General features: G+C 39.5%; 1 protein-coding gene and 1 pseudogene across 1 annotated transcript; both read left to right on the top strand.

Annotated features, from left to right (window-relative positions):
• The window catches only part of LOC148509570 (uncharacterized), a 137,845-nt pseudogene extending 119,586 nt beyond the window's left edge, over nucleotides 1-18,259 (top strand).
• A 2,253-nt stretch (nucleotides 18,260-20,512) lies between these two features.
• Nucleotides 20,513-22,114, top strand: LOC148509569 (vomeronasal type-2 receptor 26-like). Its single transcript, XM_088442966.1, has 2 exons — nucleotides 20,513-20,600; nucleotides 21,207-22,114. The coding sequence occupies exons 1-2, from the start codon at nucleotides 20,513-20,515 to the stop codon at nucleotides 22,112-22,114; spliced, it is 996 nt and encodes a 331-aa protein (XP_088299092.1).
• Nucleotides 22,115-24,631: the final 2,517 nt, after the last annotated feature.

The following is a 24,631-nucleotide window of genomic DNA, read 5'->3' as shown; positions in this document are numbered from 1 at the left end:
TGCTACAGCTTCTTTATTCCACCTGCTGCTTCCTAGCTGCACTAGAAGTGAAGGTCCTCCTAACCAAATCAGCATTCTTAGCAGGTCAGTGGATGCTATTTGTACACAACCTATATACAAACTTGTACTCATACTTATATATTCATCAGGACTTTGGATGCTAATTTGTGCCAACCTGTACACAAATTTGCACTCAAACCTATGTAATGTCCATGAGGACTTTGGATGCTAATTTGTACACAAACCTGTACAAAAAGTTGTCCATCCGGACTTACGACACAAATTTGTACAAAAATTTGTACACAAACTTGTACTCAAACTTACGTACTGTCTTTCAGGACTTTGGACACTAATTTGTATACTAACTTGTACATAAACTCATACTCAAATCTATGTACTATTTATCAGGACATTGTATCTAGTTCAGTGCTCAAGCCACAACATCAGCTCTCCAAGCCAAATCAATTGCCAAACTCTTCAGTACGGATTATGGGCCTGATTCAGACCCAGTCGCAAGCACTGTGCGCTCGCAACCTGGTCGATGGTGGGCCAGTGCGCATGCGCACGATGGAGCCGGCTCCATCGTGCCCATGCACGAGACCTGGATATCGACAGGCACTCCATCGCTCTGGGTCTCGCAACAAAGGGGGCGAGCTGTTGATGTTTGGTCGGCGGGCCAGGGGAGTGGCTGCCCAAATGGAGGCATTCCCATGTGAATGCCTCCATTTGGGGGGCAGCCCCACTGACATCACTCTGTTAGAGCCAAAATGTCTCTGGGGCTTGCGGCAATGAGACCCTACCACAAGGGTCTTGTCGCAAGCCCGATGGTTGCGATGGTCTTGACCATCGCGACCATCTTCCTGGCCGCTCGCATAGCTGTGGGTGACCACCCACAGCTATAGCGAGCGGCCAGGCTGTTCTAAAAAACCAGAAGGCTGGCCCAGATTCAGAGCGAGTGCTCTGTCAGAGCGTCCAGCTCTGAATCAGGGCCTATAAGCCACAACATTGGCTCTCAAATCCAAATCAATTGACAAACTCTTCAGTACAGATTCTAAGCCACAACATCAACTCTCAAAGCCAAATCAATTGTCAAACTCTTCAGCATCGGCTCCAAGCCGCACCATCGGCTTTCAAAGCCAACTCCAATATTTTCCTCTCCTCAGCATGGGCTCCAAGCTGCAACAGTGGCTCTCAAAGCCATATCAATTATTTAACTCTTCAGTATGGGCCTCAAGCCACCTTTTCTACTCTTATAACCATACCACATTTACGACCGACAGCATCTTGAACCAGCTTCTTGCCACATCGATAGTGTACCACCTCCTTTTCTGGATCCATACTTATATCTACTATCCACAATTTAGTCTCCATTCCTACTGTTGCTCTCACCATTGAATAATTTTGCTTCTCCATGTTAATTGTTACTACCTTGAGCTATAAGTACAGGCGGCTGCCAAAGTACCGGTGAATGTATCCCAGTTCTAAGGGAACAATGGCCAGTTGTTATTGGCAGAAGATCTCGCCAGCCTGGTTCTAGACTTTTCACATGGAGTTGACATTGGATATCATCACAATTATGTGGTGGTTACTGATGCTCTCTGTTTTATATGGTGGTCACTAAGCTTTCTGCATTATATGGTGGTCACTGATGCTCTCTGCATTATATATGGTGGTCACTGATGCTCTCTGCATAACATGATGGACATTGTATCTCATATTAAAGTGAACCAGAATCACAGAATATATACAGGTGGAAGTTTTACCTTTGATTTTTTCCCTCTCCCTACAAACATTTAAGTCTTTAAAATGTTGATGCTGTATTTATGCATGTTGAGGGTGACCACTGTCTATGGGGTTTCTAAGTAAGGGGTGATGGGCTGAGTCTTTGCCCCAGGTGACAGAATGACTAGCTCCACTCCTGGATTACAAACTCCACTAGAACAGGGACTGATGTGAATTACATAAATATTCTCTTTTAAGCACTGTATATTATGTGTGTGCTATATACAGTAAATACCTTTAAACAAATATTATTATTACTAGTATGCATATGGCGAACATTTGGCCAATTTGAACCAAGAACATATGTACAGAAAATGCTTCACTAGATAATGACTAGATTATATGTTAATATGATGGAATTGGGTAATAAAATATATGTGTGACACATAACTGGCTAAGCCATGCCCTTTTATGGTTTTTGGTATTTTTTTTATTGTAACATTTCACCAATTTGTAAGTGCAATTATTTATTTAGCCATGGACTATGAAGCAAAATGGACCATTTCCAGGGGGTAATTCAAGCTGAGCCCCTGTAGATGCAAATGATATGTCACTGTTACTCTGCCTCACTGTCTCCCAGCCTCCCAGCAATCAATGGCTTCCAGCAGCTCTCATGGAATGCAGAGAAAAGATACATTGCTTTGTGGTGCAAACCCGGTGCTGATTGATTGAGAGTAGTGATTCTGGAATCAATGTGTTGGAGAAAGTAGGTGAGGGAAGAGCGCCCCCTACAGCAGCAGCCTCACATGTTGTGCCATGCACGCACCCTTACTCATTATGTAATAGCTACATCACACAGCAGCCGGCCAATAAGGAGCAGAAATTGGATAGAACGTAAACAGTGTCCACACATGATCAGGTTGCTGGGTCCATGTGAGAGCACAGACCACCAGCCAGCGGCATTCACCCCTCTCCGGCTTCCCCCCAGTCTCTGTGCCGGCTCTGTATTCTGGTCATTTTTTTGACATTTTAAGGCTGGTTATACAAAATAATTTACTGGAAGCCGCTCTTTGTGATTGCAGCCCGGACTGGCAGTCCCAGGGTGAGGAGACACCTCGACCTTGCTGCCTGTCTTCAGTGTGACTGGCAAGTGGCACTTCCAATGGGAAGACACCTCCTGTCACAGTGAAGCCAGTACAGATACACGCTGCACTGGCTCAATAAAGTGGCTGATTTTACTGGGGGAGGGGTGCAGCCTCACGGGCCCTAGGTAAGGTCCGCCACTGATTATTATTATTATTATTATTATTATTATTATTATTATTATTATTATTATTTATTCTTTAGGTGTACTGCCATTGTAAAGGTGAACACCCAGAGATTTATGGTGCCATATTAGTCAAGCACCTTAGCACATAAAAATACCCCCTCTCCTTTTATTACAATAAGCTATTTAGTAATGGGAAATGTGACCAGATATGAGATAGAACAAAGGCCAAAACCTGGTGTAGAAATAGACAAGTCATGTGTATAATTCATCGGAATCAAGAAAATTATCAGATTCCCACATAACTCCCCTCGTTGTTATGGCAATATTGATTAATAAAATAAAAATACCAATGATTAAAATGATTACTTGCTGATTGCATATTATAACACCATACAGCATGGACAAGCTTCCTCATAATATATATGAAGCTGACACTTGTATTATAATAACAACATTTAATTTATTCCTCCTAAGTGAACAAGTGAAAAGATGATATAGGTAAGAAATGCAGGTTATTATTGTTATCATTATCAGATGTGAAATGGGGCTGTCATTTATACCCTTTTCAGACATACGATCCGGGAAATTTTCTCCTCATATCTGGGAATTTCTCCTGTGCAAAATCCTGGATATTTGTTCGAGACCCTCTTTCACACTACAGCTTCTACCCAGGAAATTCCCAGGTAGACCCCTTTTAGACATAAGCCGGGTTTTACAGATTACCTGTCTCTCCTCTGCCCACTGCCCCTCCTAGCCTATCCTCTCTCTGGCTGCCGCTGATGATATCATCATCATGCAGCAGGCAGCCATCCAATCACAATGCAAAATTTCCGGGAATCTCAGTATGTCTGAAAAGGGTAATAGAGACATATCTCCATACCGGCTGCCTGAATCATAAATCAGAAGTCTGGAAAGACAAAATCTATTTTGGTACAATGTTGAAATAAAGGTTTAAAATGTGAAAATATTGAAAAACATGAAGCAATTTAGTAATGGGACAGTTCAAGCTCTTTATGAAGACAATAATTGTATTCGTACTAAAGCAATAAGTGATATAATAGATTGAATGCATCCAAATTCATTTACCAATAACCTTTTTCTATATCAGTCTCTAGAGCCTATTTATCATTAAATGTTTGTGGGATATTCCCTGAGAATGGTTGTATCCACTAATATTAAAGATCCCCCAGATGTACTATGGAGGGATCTCAGCAGATATCACCAATAACTGATGCAGTCCCATAAATTTTGTCACTGATAGGTTTCTATAGGGACCACTGTGTTGATGACTTTACCAAGCTATGGAATGTGAAGCATTCTGGGTCTTGGTTCCGATAAGTAACTCCATCTTTAGAAGGATTTGTCCTATAGTATCCTATGGGCTACTGTTTCACAATATTTTATGTTTATGAAGACAGCCACACATGCGGAGTGTGCAAAGAGGATCTGAACAGGAAGCAATGTGGAAGCTTTACACTATTACATTGCCCTCTACCATATTTTTGAAGCACATTTTTCAGGAGTCTCTCTCAGACACTGGGCCCAATTCAGTGGGTCTATTTGACGCTATTTGCGGCTGCTCGCTTTCAAAAATGGGCAGTCTATGCAAAACATGCACTCGCTCTTTGCGGTGTAAGGACACCTCTATGTCTTAGCGGGCAAGGGCTTATTGCTCTTGCAAGTGTTTAAAGATGCCCCATTGCCACTCGCAACAAACTAGAGATGTTCGCCGACCCTCCTCTCTTGGTTTTGGTTTTGGATCTTGATCTCCCCTGGTTTTGGATCTTGATTGGTTTTGCCAACACCTCACCTCCCTGTTTTGTTTTTGTGTTTTGGTTTTGGTTTTTGGATCTGGATTTTTTCTTAAAAATTCAAAAAAACAGCTAAAATCACATAAAATGGGCCTTTTTTTCCTACAGTATTAATAACCTCAATAACATTTATTCCCACTCATTTCCAGTCAATTTTGACCTCCTCACAGCTCACAAGGGGATAAGGAAGTGTGCTTTCTAAAAATAAATAAACAAATGACTTAAATAAGGCTTTGCAAATCTTCTATAAACTGGCATTTCCGAACCTGTAGAGGGACATAAAAAAAACATAGTTAGTGTCCTTCAAACTGCCATTGTTCCCACTGTCCACTTAACCATATGAGATATATTGTGAACAAGCGGAAATGAGCAGCAAATGCAACAATTCAGACCTAAGGTTTAAGTATTACGTTGTGCGGCTGCGCCATGCCAGCTTGCTCGGAGTTGATATTTTTCATCCCAGAAGGGGACCAGGAAGCGTGCTTTCCAAACATAAATAGACAATTGACTTAATTAATTCTTTGCAAACCTTCTTTTCTGTTACAGAATTTTCTAACCTGTACAGGGACATTAAAAAAAACAGAGTTAGTTAGTGGCCTTCAAATTGCCATTGTTCCCACTGTCCACTTCTCTTAGATATGTGAATGTTAGAAACTTAGAATGTAGTAGGCCAAAAACTGGGTGGACCACACATGGCTGATTGATCAACCATGGCAACTAGATTAGTGTCATAAGGAAGAGGAGGCTGCAAACTGGGTGTCATGTTATGATGAGTTGGCCATATAGGGTATGTTACTGTTAAGGGATCAGGCTGGTTATCAGTGGACACATTAATATTATAGTTGTTGTTATTCTGGGTTGCCATCTCCTGAAGCGTGTTTACCAACAGACAGAGACTACCTATCTATCAACTTAGGCATAGACAGTTCCTGAGGAACAGAGCTCTGTTCTCTGGATGGAAGCCAAATAGGTGGGAGCCCTGTTCCAAGTCCAACATCTGAAGCTCTTATCTCTCCACATCATCTATGATAGAAGAAAAAAAATGTCATTGGGGACATCTATCTCCACTTTCTGTACCCTGCTTACCCTTTTTGGACAGGAAGTCCAGGATGGATGGTTTGGAAGAAGAAGGCCTAGCAACAGATGGGGATGATCATTATCAAGACCTGGTCCCCCCAGTGGGTGTAGTCTGGGAGGTATTGGTTGGCATGCAGGCAGTGGAATAACAAAGGCCTCCATGTTGTCTGTGCTTACTATTCCGTATTTTAGTTTGCGATTCAGGTAGGAATAAAGTGGGCTACAGAACACAGTGACAGAAACACTGGTTGTCTTAGTGCATTCAGGCCAAATACGATACATGAATTCCCAGACAGATTCCGGACAGATGAATCCTTTGCTGGTAATAATCTTTGGCTATATATAACACTCACCTTTGCCAGGAATTACCAGACACTTTGAAGGCTGTAACTTTGAACTGCTTTATAGAAAACATGTTAATTAAACCTTTGCACACTGCAGAACATGATGGAGAAATCCCTTGAAGTTCAGCACCTAAAGTGTCTTTTCTCATATTCTCTGAGGCCTCTCCTGACTGTGAAGAAAGATTCTCCACACTGTAGTCTTCCATTGTGACTTTTTAATGGTGATTTCAATGTTGTCCACTGGCTGAGATCCATCTCATCTGAGGGTTGTGTTTTCCCCATGCAAATGAGACAATTCACATCCAGAAGGTGACTCATGTTTAGCTGTGGTGTCAGTCTCTCTTTTGGCTGAATTAGGCTTTAGTTTTTTTTACAAATATAGGGCCTGATTCAGAGCCGTTCGCTATTTGTGGTCGCTCGTTCAAAAACAAGGGGTGGCTATTCAAATGATCCGTTCGCAAATTGCAGTCTGTTCCCACCTCTAAGTCTGAACGAGCGAGCAAAACATACGCTCGTTTTTTTGATAAAAACGCCCCCTGGCTGCACGCACCATATGTCATGTCCGCTATTTATTAGATTAATCGAGTACATCGTACAGCGTATGAACTGCTCGCTATTCTTGTGGTTGGTGTTTTCAACCGCTATTTTGCGAGCAGTTCTGAGTTAAAAAAAACCAAGTGACGTGGTCAATGACGCTGCTGTATTAATTATGCACTCCCTTAAAACGCCCGTTTTGACCTTTAAGCACGCCTGCGTTCGGATCTCCACTCCCCGTTTTCAAGCACCTTCCCCTGTTACCACCCACATACGCCTCATTTTGTCACTCAAAATAGCAGGCCCTCGCTATATTGCGTACCAACGATTTTCGGCCGCACTGACTGGTTCGCGCATGCGTACTAAAAACCGTACGCATGCGCAGATGTGCGAACATCGCTCGGAACGAGCGTACTGCCGCTAGCGAGTGGCTCTGAATGAGGGCCATAGGCTTTAGTTTTTTAGAGCATATAACTTTATAAGCTGTTAGGATAACATTTCTGCTATGTTTAAGATTAAAAAAAAAACTTTTTGTAACCCAATAACTTAAAAAAAGGTTTTCATTGCAATATTCATGCAGCCCCTTGACAGACAGCAGCACAGCACCCCTGCGCAGCTATGCCGATGACAGGTATGGCTGACACGCACAAACAAAATAGTTTATTTATTATTTTGGGCAATAGCCCCTCGACAGACAGGAGCACAGCACCCTTGCACAGCTACGCCGATGACAGTGACAGCCAGGTGTAAAATTGATCATAAATTATTTTAAAAACAATTCATTGGGTGCAGCCCCTGGCTGTTAAATTGATCATAAATTAATTTAAAAACAATTCATTGGGTGCAGCCCTTGGCTGTTAAATTGATCATAAATTAATTTAAAAACAATTCGTTGGGTGCAGCCCTTGGCTGTTAAATTAATCATAAATTAATTTGAAAACAATTCTTTGGGTGCAGCCCTTGGCTGTTAAATTGATCATAAATTAAATTTAAAACAATTCATTCGGTGCAGCCCCTGGCTGTTAAATTGATAATAAATTAATTTAAAAATAAATCAATGGTTCCTAAATCAACCATAACATTAATTTAAAATGTCAGGCAGCAATGCCCCAACCAGCACATAATGGAAAGGAAAAAGGTGCTAGATGGAATAGTCCGTGGGCCCTCCAACCCACCCTTATGTTCTATACGAAACAGTTCAGTTTAACAAACCAATCATTTCAGCGACAAGACTGCCAATTGTGGCTGAAATTATTGGTTTGTTTGGACCCCCATGAAACAAGCTGCCAATATTCTTTGGGCATGGAAAAGAAAATAATCCCATACACAAACTGGCTGTACATTACAAGTTGTCATCATCCTCGTCCTCGTCATCCCCATCAGTGTGTATATCCTCTTCTTCACACAATATTAATTCATCCCGCTGGATTCCACCATAGGCACCTCAGTCATTTTTTTATGTAATTGTTGGTCGAGGTCTTCCTCATGGAATTTGTAATTCATTTTAATGAACATCATCTTTTCCACATTTTGAGGAAGTAACCTCCTTCGCCGATCACTGACAAGGTTGCCAGCTGCACTGAAAACTCTTTCAGAGTACACACTGGAGAGTGGGCAACTTAAGTAATGCAAAGCCAGTTTGTGTATGGGACTCCAAGTTGTCTCTTTTTCCTGCCAGTACTGAAAGGGACTATCTCACATGTCTATTAGGATGTTATCTCTGAAATAGTCCTCCACCATTCTGTGAAAGGAGATCGTATCACACATAGTCACGGTAGAAGACATGTCAATAGTAGGCAGTTCTCTCAGGCCCGACCAGATGTAATTTTTTGGTGACTGATCTGCATGACCAGCAGGCATTCTGTAAGGAAAATTTAGTTTTTTCCTGGCAGCTGTTGAAACTGAAGGAGGAGATGAAGGCATTTCACATGCAGCTGACAATTTATTGACCAACAGCTCTTTGCATAGTTTTAGATTTTGGTCTTTTGGAAAAAAACTCAAAAGGTAGGACTTAAACCTAGGATCCAGAATGGTGGCCAAAATATATTTTTCAGATTTCAATAGATTGACAACTCTTGGATCCTGGTGAAGTGAATCAAGGGCTTGATCCACCAGTCCGACATACTTTGCACAATCACTTCATTAAAGCTCCTCCTTCAGTTTCTCCAGCTGCTTTTGCAAAAGTCTGATGAGGGGAATGTCCTGACTTAAGCTGGCAGTGTCTGAACTAACTTCACATGAGGAAAGTTCAAAGGGTTTGAGAACCTTGCACAGCACAGAAATTATTCTCCCCTGCACTTCAGTAAGGTGCATTTTACCTCCACGGCCTATGTCAAAGTCCACTGTATAGGTCTGGATGGCCTTTTGCTGTTCCTCCATCCGCTGAAGCATATAGAGGGTAGAATTCCACCGAGTTACTACCTCTTGCTTCAGCTGATGGAAGGGCAAATTTAACTGTACCTGCTGGTCATGCAATCTTCGACAAGCAGTCGCCGAATGTCTAAAATGTCAGGATATTTTGCGTGCCACCAAGAGCATCTCCTACACGCCCCTGTCATTTGTGTGAGCAAAATATGGGACATGTTGGAATTCGCCCAGATGTAATGCTCTCACAATATTGGTGGCATTGTCCGAAATCACAAATCCTGAGGAGAGTCAAGTGGGGTAAGCCATTTAGCAATGATTTCCCTGAGTTTTTCTAAGAGGTTCTCAGCGGTATGCCTCTTATTGAAACCAGTTATACAAAGAGTAGCCTGCCTCTGTATCAGCTGTCTTTTGGTAGATGTTGCTGCTGCTGTAGCTGTTGTAGGCAATACACCTACCCAGTAGGCTGTCACAGTCATGTAATCCTTAGTTTGTCCTGTCCCACTTGTCCACATATCAGTGGTCAAGTGGATAGTGGGTACAACGGCATTTCTGAGGACATTAATATGTTTTTTTTAATGTCCTTGTACAGATTTGGAATTGCTCTTTTAGTGAAGTGGAATCTAGAAGGGATCTGGTAGTGAGGACACAGGACCTGAATTAACTGTTGAAAACCCACTGCAGTAATGGCAGATACTGGAAGCACATCTAATACCAGCATAGCTGTTATGGCATCAGTAATCCACTGTGCAACTGTGTGATTGTTGTTATACTTGTTTGCCCTTGCAATTAATTGTTTAACAGTTAATTGTTTTTTGGAGACTACACTACAAGTAGTCTTCCTCCTGGACCCCTTCTGGGATGAATATCCACTGACAGCAACAGCAGCAGCAACAGGCATAGTCATCAAGGATCCTTCTAAGGAATCACGGATAGGAGAGGAGTCATTCATGCTTGGAATACCAACATTGGATGCAGCAGGACTACTCCCGAGGATGAATGAGGATGTTGATGATGCAGGTTTTGGTGTTGGAGATCGAAGGCACTTGGATCTCACAGAGAGGGAGCAGGTAGGTGACACTGGACTTGTTACGTTTTGAGTTTTGGAACTTGGCAACGTACACTTTGATATTTGATGAACGCGCTCCAAGTGATGTAACAAGGAGGTTCCTAGGTGGTTTAGCTCCCTCCCTTTACTCACTCTTGCATGACAATGGGCACATATGGCTTGACAACTGTTGTCCGGATCGGGATGGAACTAATTCCACACGTGAGAAGTAGATTTTTTAGTTTTTTGTCCCGGCTTGACAACAATGGGTTTTGGCTTTTTCAAACCATGGGCAACAACTGTTGCCTTACTTACACAAAGGACATCCTCATCACCAGCACCAACATCTTCATCATCAACATCCTCATAATCCTTAGCACCTTCATCCACCATAATATCCTCCTCCTCCATGTGAAATTCCACAGAAGCATCCTCAATGACTACGTGTGCAAGATGTTGACCGCCCTTCCCCACATTTACAGAGGGCACACAAATGTTGGAACTTGGAGGATCTTCCAGTACACTAGTATTTAGGTCGGGCTCACACATGGCAACCAATTTTTTGTTTATCTAAAGTCAAATATCCTTTAAATTTTTTTTTCTTAATTTCAGTAAAACCTGCTTTACCATATCGATGGTGTGACTTAAGCCCTGGGGCATGGGCCTTCCTAGAGGTCAAGGAAGTTGACAGTCTTGTACTGCTGGCTGCAGCTACAGCATGTGGTTCTTGGCCTTGCTCTCCTGTCATGTTACAGCTCTCCATATATTTTCAGCAGTCTAGAAGCAGTGTCACATTCACAAATAGTGTAGTCAAGGTGCGGTTACAAAATTCACACAGGTGCAGTCGTGTGCACACAAAAATATTAGAAAAAACGACAAATTATTATTTTTATTTCTTGCCAGCTCCAGAAGAACTTGGCCCCAGAGTAACGATTGATCACGACTGGAGTCGGGCAGCACAAGGTTGCAACTTGCGTTGCTTGGTGGATCTTGTGCACTACTACAGTTAAGGCGAAAACCCACCCACACAAACAAGAAAAAAATATGACACATTGTTTTTGATTTTAAGAATGACTGTAGTCGGGCAGCACAAGGTTGCAATGTGCATTGCTGGCTGGCTCTTGTACGCTACTGTGTGTGCAAACGTGTAAGGTAGCAACTTGCATGCACACACAGAAAAATATAAAAAGACACTTTTTTTTACTTTTTTTTTGGAGTCCAGAACTTGGGCCCAGAGATGGACACAGCACAAGCCCAGGACACAGCAGGCAGCCCAGATGAATCACCACACAGCACAGTGACAGTGACAGCACTGTGACCAGAGACCAGAATGGATCAGCACAGACAGCACAGTGATAGTGACAGCACCGTGACCAGAGACCAGAATGGATCAGCAGACAGCACAGTGACAGTGACAGCACCATGACCAGAGACCAGAATGGATCAGCAGTAACCAGCCCAGGACACAGCAGATAGCACCAGCACCTCTCCCAGCCCTACACTACCCACCCTCCCTGTTCAGTCTCCACAGCCGGAGTGAAATGGCGTCTGTCTCGTGGTCCCTAAATACTACATTGATCAAAGAGATGAAAGCTCATGAACCACGAGATTTCCGTCTCTATGGTTTTGCCTCAGTTTCGAGAGCCGAGTAAGGCAGGAACCTTCGAGCCTGTCTGGATCCGACTCGGATATGCTAAATTCGGGTGGGTTTGGTTCTCTGGGAACCGAACCTGCTCATCTCTACAACAAACATCATCTGTAGGAAATGTAGGATTAATCGGCACAATTGGGAGCAATCGGAGCTGCTCGCAGCACTTAAGGTAGACCTAACCTCCTGCAAGCACTGTGAGCAGTTCAGGGAAAAATCATCCAAGTCACATGTTCAATGATGCTACTTTGCTAATTATGCACACCCATTAAAATCTGTTCTGATGGTCGGGCACGCCTGCGTTCGCACATCCACTCCCCCGTTCACAAGCACATACCCTGTTACCACCCACAAATGGCACTATCTGTCACTCAAAAAAGTGGCACGACTGCAAGCACTTTCCCATCGCACTGACTGGTTCGCACACGTGTATTGTGAATTATACGCATGCGCAGATTGAGAAAAATTGCTCAATGCGAGCGAGTGCAGCATAGCGAATGGGTCTGCATCAGGCCAACAGAGAGATTAATTTAGAATTAGACACAAGACTATTTTTCCTCAAAATCTTCATTTTTTTGTATTGTTCATGTGCACCAACAATGCTTCTGCATATAGTACTATAGCTCTGTAAGAAGAGTGGGGTAAGGAAGGAATGTGTAAGCATAAAGCCATAATTATTATTATTATTATTATTATTATTATTATTATTTTTATGCTTTATTTTTATGGCACCACAAGGGTTCCACAGCACCTTGCACATTTCATAACAAGAAAACAGTGACTTATAGTACAAAAATGCTGGACAAGGAAATGGTTTATAAACATTGCTGCATTCACAACACTCAAATTAGCAGTAATCAAAGTTTGTTTATTGAATTGTGAATCACACAGAGAGGTGGACACATCCACAGATGCACCTTTCAGCAGTTGTGTCACTTCTGGATGATCATCAGTACTAACCTTTACAGTGTAAAAAAATAAAATAAAATTGTAAGAGAGAAAGCTGGTGTGATTTGTCACCACATGGGGTTTCAATGAAAAAAAAATATGGTACAATGACATCAACTGAAAACCCCATGTGAGACCACATTTAAGCAATCAGCAAATTTCTCAAGATATAAACAATCAGAACGATTTGGAACTGATTTTGGAATTACTAGTACAATAAATCGGGGAGTCATCATATTAAATAAATAACTATTTCAATGGTGTTTGTGATTTGCAATACTGTCTTTATATAACGTATCAGATCCCAGTAATCCCCAGATTCCAGGGCATGTTGGCATTTGTACAGTAATTCTGTAACACAGCCCAGTACAGCCATAGGGTTTTTCTACATCCATAATATATAGATGCTTAGTCACTTTCCATCAGGTATATTCTCTACACAGATAATCAAAATGTTTTTTTTTCCATTATCTGTCACCTTCTCTATAACACCACCCTCACTAACCCAGCTGATTTGTCTACATGGAGAACATACATTGTATTTATTGCTGCAATAAGATGATTTTATGATTTCCAAAACAATGTATTAGTTGAAAGCAGACAATACCCAGAAGATAACAATGTCCACATGTTTAAAAATACAAATGAAATCAGAAAATATTTTAAGGAACATAAGTAATATTTTTATTTCCCAGGTTCCACAAGGTTTGTGTACTGCTGTCTGTCTTCTGGGAACCAGACGAGCACTGAAAAAGGATCTCACACCTGCTGCTATGACTGTATCCCGTGTTCTGATGGAGAGATATCCAATGTGTCTGGTAATAATCTTATATTCATCATTTTCACCATTGATGGTTGTGCTAGCCCCATGCTAGTTGCAGATTCTCCAGTAGAGTATGGCCACCATTATGAATGATGATGCATCTGCTTTTGTAACCACTTCACTGACACTCCAATGTCTATAAGACAAACCATCCCCTTGCATTTGCATAGCCACCTCTCTGTCACCTCCCAGTCCTGCCCCAGGAATGCCCAATACATTTTCAAGACATTTCAGAGACTGTGGCACATGCATCTTAGACATTGTATGTTAGTCAGAATAACGTCCTTACTATTAAATCTCAAGTTTTGCCACCACTAATGTTTTTTCTGGACCGACTGACTCCAAATAGGAAGCCTTCAGTTTATTTACAATTATAAAATAAAAACCTGTAGTACAGATATGTAACATTGATTAGCCAAATTCAAAGACAAAGGAATAGGATAAAAGCTACAAAAAACAGGCGATATAAATTAAGTTTAATATGGGAAAATAAAAATGCTTAAAAGATATAGGGCTGGATGTACTAAACTGAAAACTGTGTTAAGATCCCCGGAAATGCAGTTTTGGGGTTTTTTACTGCATTTCCCATATATACTAAACACTGGAATGTGATGCATTCTGGTGCTTTTGTCACAAACCACATTATCTGCTACAGCTGCCAGGTTGATTTCCTGGTTTCCCACTTCATGATCCGGCTCTGTGACAGAATTCCTCCAGCCTCAATTTTTTCTCATCTCCTGCAATCTCCCCAGCTTTCACAATCAGCATTCACTCCAGTTCTGGCTGTTAGGTGCAGCCATGATAGTCTGGATCAGGTGACTGGATCTCCAACAAGGGAACCAGTATATTGTCACATGACAACTGAAGCCGAAACCTGCTCTCCCAGGATTATATAAGAATTCTCCCTGCACACAGCACTTTCCAGTGCAATTTTGTTTTCAGCCTACTGTAGCTGTAGAAGCAATAGAGAGAGCTCCAGTGGATATTCTATCCCACTCAGCATCTCCTATGTAGATTTCCAAACTCCCCTATGGGGCTCCCTGGTGAAAACCACTGGCATGTTACACTTTGCACCTCTGTTCTGGGTCTCAGCCAATTCCCCAGTACTGTTCAGCTTTCTTTAGCCTTAGATTACTTCTTATGAGCTGTATCTTTATTAGACCAGCCAGTTTCCAGACATCTACTCCAGAACCCACTCCTGCAGGAGACTCAGGTTTGGATCTATATAGAAATCCAAACAGGACAGTGACAGTTTACAGTCCTGTGCTAGTAGCTGAACTCCTGCAAAACATTGTAGGATGTCTTGAGGGCCTGGACTCATAACCATAACAACTGGTGCAGGTTCTTCAGGAGATCTCTGCTTGTCAGGACTATATGAACATTAACATTATGGGGTACTGGGTTCCTTCTCCTTCTCAGAACCCTCTTTCCAGTACTATAGCCTGCACATTAGCTGTTACTGGCTAATTATCTTCACCTCCCCACACTGAACAAGTTCAATGGCAGTCCCAAGCTATGCAATGGTTTTATGAATCAGTGCAACTTGCACTTTATCTTGCCACCCATTAAGTTCTCTACCTGCAAAACTTAATTTGCCTATATTATATCTCTACTTACCAGTGCAGCTCTGGAATGGGTGTTGCCCCTGTGGGAAAAACAGACCGAGTGCTGCCCAACTATTATGGACTCATCGCTACCTTCTGCAAGATATTCAACGAGCCTGGTAGATCAACATCAGTTTCCATTGACATAATGAGGCTATGTCAAGGTAGGAAGATGGTCAGTCAGTATGTTGTATAGTTCCAGACCCTCACCTCTGAGTTACAGTGGAATGAGGAGGCAATAACTCAAGATCAGCCTGCCAGCTTGGATGATTTGATTTCTTTCTGCAACAAGACTGACCTGCGCTTCAGAGAGTGAACCCTGGAGAAGAGCAACATAGATATCACCCATCTTATTGTTCTTCTTCATCTCCATCTGAGGAAGAGCCCATGTAAGTTAATAGTTTCTGGCTCTCCATCAAAGAGTGTAATAGATGTTGTCAGGCCAGATTTTGCCTGTGCTGTTGAGCAGCTGATCATACCCTGAAGTCCTGCCCTAAATGTCTGGGAAATCTCCAGAGGAGACATGAGATTAGGAGTACTCAGCACGTCTCCACTAAAATCAATCTCTGTTATTTCGGTAATCTTGGTACACACTAAGCCGCACATCATATCGGCACTTTGCAATTCCAGTGCAATGGAGAGCTTCATTACTTTTGAATATGCATCAACATCAATTCCCACTGAGGCCATATCACAACCTACCTCTATCCAAGTTGGATGGCAGACTAAGTCCTCAGAGCACCATTATTTCTAAGACTATTCCTCTAAAACTCCAGTGGGGAAGCCCTTAATTATGATGTGATCTGCTTCTTGGTCATTCCAAAGTCTACACACTCTGTGCTTATAGGGCTTCCTTAATTGATTCCAAGGGTGATTGGTTCTCCCTGCAAATCCTGTCTTGGGAAAAAGTGTGTTCTGACTGTTGCCTCCAAAAAGTGGTTCCTCTTCTGTTAACAGAGAGTTCCATTGCAAAGAAGTTGCCTCCACAGTACAATTGTCCTATGTGGACATCTTCAGTAAACATGGTGCCAATTGTTTGCTCCTCATCGACAATGTGTTTGCCCCATAGATCTAATCCCTGGGAAGATGCCTCCTGGTCTCACCTTTCCACTATTAATTCCCAAGACAGCTGCCATTTTCACCCTCATTACAGAAAAGGGATTTATCCATCCTTCATTGTAACCTTCAGGAGCAGGCTTGTTCCTTGTCAAGAAAAAAGGTGGTGGGTTTCATCCCTGTATTGACTATAGAGGCTTAACTGACATCACAATGTAGAACTGCTATGCATTACCCTTAATCACTGGACTTTTTGACCAGGTCAAAGATTCCATAATTTTCACCAAGCAGGATCTTCATGGGGGGGCTACAACTTGATCAACATCAGAGAAGATGATGAATGGAAAACACCATTCAATGACAGAGATTGGCACTAAGAGTACCTTGTGATGCCATTTGGGTTTAGCAACACTCCCGCTGTCTTCCAACACTGAGTTGACAACATTTTTGAGATCTTCTTTACTGATCAGTTGTAGTCTACCTAGATGATATTCTTATTTGCTTCCAGGACCTTTCTACACATCGGGCACAGGTCAAAGAAGTTCTTGAGAGGCTGTGCCAAAATCATCTGTTCTGTACACTGGAGAAGTGTGTGTTCAAAGTTCCATCTAGTTCAGTCCTTTTTAGCCTTCAGATGGACCCTGAGAAGATGTAAGCAGTATGGACTGAATCATGTAATTGAAGGACCACATTTCTTGGCTTTGCCAATTATTACTGAAAGTTTATGCAGGGTTTCTCTACCTTAGTAGCTCCCATAACATCCCTCACCTGGAAATGCGCTAATCCATCTCTGTGGCCTCCTAGAGTCAAATATGCTTTCCTGCTCCTCGAACAATCTTTTATCTCAGAGCCTGTTCTAAAAAAAACGGATATAACCTTTCCTTTCAACCTGAAGGTGGATGCATCCATAGAAGGGGTTGCAGTCACAGAAAACAAATGATAAACTCCATCCATGCAAATTCTTCTCAAAGAAGTTCACACTTGCCGAGAAGAAATCGGTTGTTACAAAGTTAAGATTTTCTCAAGAATACTTAATTACATTACCAAGTTAGACAGAAATATTGGATAATGTGGTAATAATTTTGTTAACATAACTCTACTGAAAACTGCCATAAATGTCCTGATGTTGAATGGCCTAATGAGGATAAAGGTGAGTGCATTCCAAGAATATTAGAATTTCTATCATACAAGATAGACTTGATAGCTTCAATTTTCTCTATGATATCTCTCCTATTTTTTATCTTATCTATCTTTATAATTGGAATATTTGTTTCATTCAGGTACACTCCCATAGTAAAAGCCAATAATAAAAACTTTAGCTTCATTCTTCTAATCTCCCTCAAACATAGCCAACTCTGCATTTATCTGTTAATTGATTTTCCTGTGGACATTACCTCTCATGCTATGCCAAATTTCCTTTGGATTACTTTTCACTGTTGCTCTATTCTCGGTCTTGGCCAAAACTATCATGGTTAGCATTGCTTTCAAAGCCACCAGACCTGGAAGCTCCTGGAAAAAATGGCTGGGTGTTAAATTTGCATATTTTATGGTGTTTATCTGCTCATCTTTTCAAGTTCTCACTAGTGCTATTTGGTTGTCAGTTTCTCCTCCCTTTCAAGAGTATGACAAGAATGCAAATAAAGGGATTATCATAGTTCAATGTAATGATGGTTCTGCCCTTGCTTTTTACTTCATGTTGGGTTAAATGGGGTTCCTGGCAGCTTTGAACTTTGGTTTAGCATTCATGGTGAGGACATAATCTGATATCTTTAATGAAGCCAAATGCATTACCTTCAGCATGCTGGTTTTCTGCAGTGTTTGGGTCTGTGCTATAACGGCCTCTCTGAGCAGTAAGGGGAAACACATGGTCACTGTAGAGGTTTTTGCCATATTGTCTTCAGGTATTGGAATACTGAGCTGTATATTTTTACCTACTGTAAATGCTACAATATTCTACTAAGACCTGAAATAAACAGTAAATGACACTTGTTAGAGACAATTTGTTCATAAATTGAATAGTTTTTTAATGTAAATTCATTCACTTTTATTGTTAAAATTAAAAACTGCATGCAATTTACAATATAAAGTGAAATATATCATTAAATAGTTTTTCTATATCCATGTTATCAAAATAAAATTAGTGAAAAATTAATTAGGTTTAGTTGCAGCACTGAATAAGAGTTTGTTGTAATTTTCTGTGGGCTCAAAATTTCACAGTGATCTATGACACAAATATTTTGGATAGGAGTTAGAATATAGAAGATTTAGACAAGTTCATTATAGAGTTTGAATGAGTAGATATAGGATTTATTTACACATGAAATAAACCATCATGTCTAATCCTGAAATATATAGAATTTTCCAAAAGTTTAACAAACTACACTAGTAAAATAGCTCAGTTCCTCAGAGACAATGTCATTTTAAACAAAAGGACAATAATATTACATATGTTATATTCTACAGGTTGAGTCTCCCATATACAAATATTCCAAAATACAGATTTTTTTTAGTATGACTGAGATATTGAAACCTATTATCTCTGATGGTTCAATGTACACAAACTTTGTTTAAGGCACAAAATTATAACAAATATTGTATAAAATTACCTTCAGGATGTGTGTACAAGGTGCATATGTAAGATAAATTAATTTCATGTATATACACAAACTTTGTTTGATGCACAAAATTATCCAAAATATTGTATTAAATTACCTTCAGGCTGTGTGTATAAGGTATATATGATACATAAAAGCAGTCTGTGTTTAGATTTGGGTCCCATTCCCAAGATATTTAATTATGGTAAGCAAATACTACAAAATATGGAAAATTCTGATATCCAAAATACCCCTGGTCCCAAGCATTTTGGATATGGGAGTATCAACCTGTTTTACATATCATACAGTATATTACATTATTCATGGTAAGAGCTGAAATGAAAAGAAAAATCAACAAGGAGAAATAAACTGTATTTATCCTGTACTCCAATTAACATTGATTATTATTTATTTATTACCAGTTATTTATATAGCACACACAAATTCCGCAGCTCTTCACAGAGAATATTTGGCCATATACATCAGTCCCTGCCCGAGTGGAGCTTACAATCTATATTCCCTAACACATGCTTACAAACATAATTTGTGTTGGGAGCCAATTAACCTACCTACCAGTATATTTTTGGAGAGTGGGAGGAAACCACAGTACCTGGAGGAAACCCATGCAAGCACAGGGAAAATATACAAACTCTGCACAGGTAGGGCTGTGGTTGGATTTGAACGCATGACCTCAGTGCTGTGAGGCAGTAATGCTAACGCTAACACCATCTGTGCTGCCCTGACTGTAAATTTGGGAGATACCACTAAATGTGTATAGCCAGTGCCAGTGTGATAAAAATTCAAAGACTTGCATAGGTAATCATAGTGAGAGAGCTAACAGGTTAAACAATTACAGTCCCCCCCTCCCCCATTCTGTATGGGAACGTTGGGTTTAGCTTTGAACACAATGGAAATTTAATAGACTGCATCTTGAAATTATTGAATTGATTCCTGGTAATGTTTAAATGAATAAGTTGAAACAATGAACCAAGAGGATCTACCAAGACCAATTTCAAAAGAAAACATTTTTACAAAATTAATAATTTCTTTGTCTGATCTATTCATAATTATGACCTTTTTATTTTCCCTAGTCCTGACAGCCTGGATTTCATAAAATAAATATAAAGGTTCATGAGAAATATTAAAGTTAATAAAAAATTTGAGAACTAATATATGCTTAGTAATATGAATATGTTTTTTAAGTTTTTAGTTGATTACATATTTTCTGGCCTCAAATTTTATTTGCTGAAAAACACTGTAGGTATTGGGCACATCAATCAAATTTTTACTTAAATGACTACAAATTATTAATCAATTGAGTAAATTCTGTCTGGGAGATTTCATTCTTGTTTAAACATCTCAAAGTTTTATCAGCAAAACTAAATCTAAATAACAGAATTTTGGGGGGTTCAACCTCTTTCCCTTAAGAATCACAGAACAGGAAAGAAGACATCAAGCTTCCATTACTAAATTACATTTTGCTTTATTATAGGCATGAAGAGCAGTCACAGTTCATGCACCTATCCGCTACTAGTGTCTCACTGATTGTGCAGCCTTTTATCCCATTGTCTGTGCACTACATAGAGTGTATCTCACTTCAGGGTAATGAGAGGTGATCCAGTAGGTGTATAGCAAAGTGATTCCTTAACACATTTCCCCACCTGCAAACATGGCTCTCAGTAGCTTCATCAGAAGGGCATGGTTATTCAAGCACCTGTGGAGTGAACCACCAATGTGGTTTGCAAAGAAATTCTTAAGTAGAGAAAAAAAGGTTTACACATATCTTATAACCCACCTTCAATTTATTCATATTACAAAAGTTGAAAAAAACTCAATTAATTTAATCTTGATACTGCCAAGCTCCTTTATCCTAGAGGCATAAAATTAAATATGCAAATAAGTTAAAATGGGATGAAGGAAATGAAAATAGTAAATATGTAAGATCTACCCAGGTGAACCCAGGCATATCTGCTAGCATCATATTTCTAAAACATATTATCAATGGCAGACTGCACCATTACAATGCTTACAAGATGTTGTAGTCTGGTGCCTAGCTATACACACACAACAGCATCAAGGCTGACAGTAGCATAAGGTGCAGAAGACTCCACTATTATGAGACACACGGCAGTGCCTCCATGGTGTTGGTGTCTGTGCCCATCCACAAGCTGACACTTAGCAGTGCCAGAAACACAAAGTTAAAAAAACATTAAAAATCTCAAAATGCAAAGATCAATAAAAATGACCACAGGGAGAACAGGTTTTTCCTACAAAAATACGGCACTGCAATGAGGCCTAATATTTTGGATAATGTGGTAATAATTTTTGTTAACATAACTCTTTTTTCTCAATTCATTTTCTAGACAGTGAAAACTGCCAGAAATGTCCTGATTTTGAATGGCCTAATGAAGATAAAGATGAGTGTATTCCCAGAATATTAGAATTTCTATCATACAAGACAGACTTGATAGCTTCAATTTTCTCTATAATATCTCTCCTATTTTATATCTTATCTATCTTTATAATTGGAATATTTATTTCATTCAGGGACACTCCCATAGTAAAAGCCAATAATAGAAATTTTAGCTTCATTCTTCTAATCTCCCTGAAACTTAGCCAACTCTGCGTGTATCTGTTCATTGGTTTTCCTGTGGACATTACCTGCATGCTACGCCAAATTTCCTTTGGAATACTTTTCACTGTTGCTCTATCCTCTGTCTTGGCCAAAACTATCATGGTTTGCATTGCTTTCAAAGCCACCAGACCTGGAACCTCCTGGAAAAAATGGCTGGGTGTTAAAATGGCATATTTTGTGGTGTTTATCTGCTCATCTGTTCAAGTTCTCACCAGTGCTATTTGGTTGTCAGTTTCTCCTCCCTTTCAAGAGTATGACAAGAATGCAAATCATGGGATTATCATAGTACAATGTAATGAGGGTTTTGTCCTTGCCTTTTATTTCATGTTGGGTTACATGGGGTTCCTGGCAGCTTTGAGCTTTGGTCTAGCATTCATGGTGAGGACATTACCTGACATCTTTAATGAAGCCAAATACATTACTTTTAGCATGCTGGTTTTCTGCAGTGTTTGGGTCTGTGCTATACCTGCCTATCTGAGCAGTAAGGGGAAAAATATGGTAATTGTAGAGGTTTTTGCCATATTGTCTTCAGGTATTGGAATACTGAGCTGTATTTTTTTTCCTAAATGCTACAATATTCTCCTGAGACCTGAAATGAACAGTAAAAGACACTTGTTAGAAAAAAGTTGTTCATAAATTGAATTGTTTTTTTTTATGTAAATTTGTTTACTTTTATAGTCTTGTTAAAATGAAAAACTGCATGCAATTTACAATATAAAGTGAAATACAGTATATCCTAAAATGAAATAAAGATGGGTGTTAAAGGAATTGAAAAATTAATTATGTAGAGTTCCAGCATTAAATAAAAAATTTGTCTGTTGTAAGTTTTTGTGGGCTCAGAATTTCGCAGTGTTCTATGACATAAATATTTTTGGATAGGAGTTAGATTATAGAATATTTAGACAAGTTCATTATAGAGTTTGTTTGAGTAAGATATAGGACTTATTTACACATGAAATAAACCATCATGGCTAATCCTGAATTATATTGAATTTTCACAAAGTTTGCTACACTGGTAAAATAGCTCAATTCCTCAGAGATAATCACATTTTTCACAAAAGGACAATAATATTACATATGTTATATTCTATAGGTTGGAACTCCCATATACAAAAATTCCAAAATACAGATGTTTTTTTAGAATAACTGAGTTAGTGAAACCTATTATCTCAAATAATTCAATGCACACATTCACTGTACACAAACTTTGTTTAAGGCACAAAATTATTCAAAATATTACCTGCAGGCTGTGTGTTTAAGGTATATATGAAACATAAATGCAGTCTGTTTTTAGATTTGGGTACCATTCCCAAGATATTTAATTATGGTAAGCAAAAATTACAAAATATGGTAAATTCTTCTATCCAAAATACCCCTGGTCCCTAGCATTTTGGATATGGGAGACTCAAACTGTTACATTTCATACAGTATATTACAATATTCATGGTAAGAGCTGGAATGAAAAAAAAAATCAACAAGGATAAATAAACTGTATTTATCCTGTACTCTTATTAACAATGATGATGACTCTAAATTTGGGAGATACCACTAGATGTGTGTAGCCAGTGCCAGTCTGATAACAATTCAGAGACTTGTGTAGGTGATCATAGTGAGAGAGCTAACAAGTTAAACAATTACAGCCTCCCCCTACCCCATTCTGTATGGGAACATTGGGTTTAGTTTTGAACACAATGGAAATTTAATGGGCTGCTCCTTGAAATGATTGAATTGATTCCTGGTAATGTTTAAATGAATAAGTTGAAATAATGAACCAAGTGGATCTACCAAGACCAATTTAAAAAGAAAACATTTTTACAAAATTAATAATTTCTTTGTCTGATCTATTCATAATTATGACCTTTTTATTTTCCCTAGTCCTGACAGCCTGGATTTCATAAAATAAATATAAAGGTTCATGACAAATATTAAAGTTAATAAAAAATTTGAGCACTAATATATGCTTAGTATTGTGAATATTTCTTTAAAGTTTTTAGTTGATTACATATTTTCTGGCCTTAAATTTTATGTGCTGATAAACACTGTTGGTATTGGGCACATCAATCAAAATTTCACTTGAATGACTTCAAATTATTAATCAATTGAGTAAATTCTGTCTGGGAGATTTAATTCTTGTTTAAACATCTCAAATTTTTATCAGCAAAACTAAATCTAAATAACTGAATTTTGGGAGGTTCAACATTTTTCCTTTAAGAATCACAGAACAGGGGAGAATGCATCAGGTTTCCATTATTAAATTACATTATGCTTTATTATAAGCATGAAGAGCAGTCACAGTTCGTGCACCTCTCCGTTGCTAGTGTCTCACTGATTGTGTAGCCTTTTGTCCCAGTTGTCTGTGCACTGCATAGATTGTATCTCACTACAGGGTAAAGAGAGGTGATCCAGCTGGTGTATAGCAAAGTGCTTCCTTAATACATTTCCCCACCTGCAAACATGGCTCTCAGTGACTTCATCAGAATGGCCTGGTTATTCAAGCACCTGTGGAGAGAACCACGAATGTGGTTTGCAAAGAAATTGTTAAGTAGAGAAAAAAAGGTTTACACATGTCCTATATCCCATCCTCAATTTAGTCACATTACAAAAGTTGAAAACCTGGTACAGGTTTCTTTTTACAATCTGTAATAATCTATATATCTGTTGTTTGATCATAACTGTTTCCTTACCCAGCACAGGAAAATTTATTAAATATACTGGTAGTTGATTTAAAATATATATTGTATTAAAATAAAATAATACAAATTTTTTTGATTCTTTATATATCAATTTAAGGATTAGAGTATAAAATGGCGAGCTTCAGTTTGAGCAAAGAATTGGATAGTAGGAGAGAAAGATGGAGTGAAGGTCAGGGTTCTCTCTTTAGTGATTGTAATATGGTAGGAGGATCCAAACATTAGTCAGAGAATCTAATGGAGTTAAAAAATCTCCTTTATAAACAAACTAAAACATACTGGAACAAAACAACCTTTGAAAACTATATAAAGTTTGAAATGACCCCACGTGGTCTTAGACCTAAGCTATTTCCCTCATTTGAATTGGAGGAAGATTTAAGAAAAGAATGGGAACTGGCCTTGTTAAAATGCTCTAAAGAGCTTATGTTAATTTTGGTAAACAAGATACGAAACTTATGGAACA

The sequence above is a fragment of the Taudactylus pleione genome, unplaced genomic scaffold, assembly GCF_031769625.1.
Source record: "Taudactylus pleione unplaced genomic scaffold, aTauple2 ptg000319l, whole genome shotgun sequence".
In the NCBI taxonomy this organism is placed as follows: domain Eukaryota; kingdom Metazoa; phylum Chordata; class Amphibia; order Anura; family Myobatrachidae; genus Taudactylus; species Taudactylus pleione.
This window is presented reverse-complemented; position numbering and strand designations above follow the sequence as displayed.

Coding starts and splice junctions, on each gene's coding strand:
- LOC148509569 (XM_088442966.1), top strand. CDS start 20,513: ATGGCTCTCAGTAGCTTCATCAGAAGGGCATGGTTATTCAAGCACCTG. Junction 20,601..21,206: donor GTTTGCAAAGAAATTCTTAA/GTAGAGAAAAAA, acceptor TTCATTTTCTAG/ACAGTGAAAACTGCCAGAAA.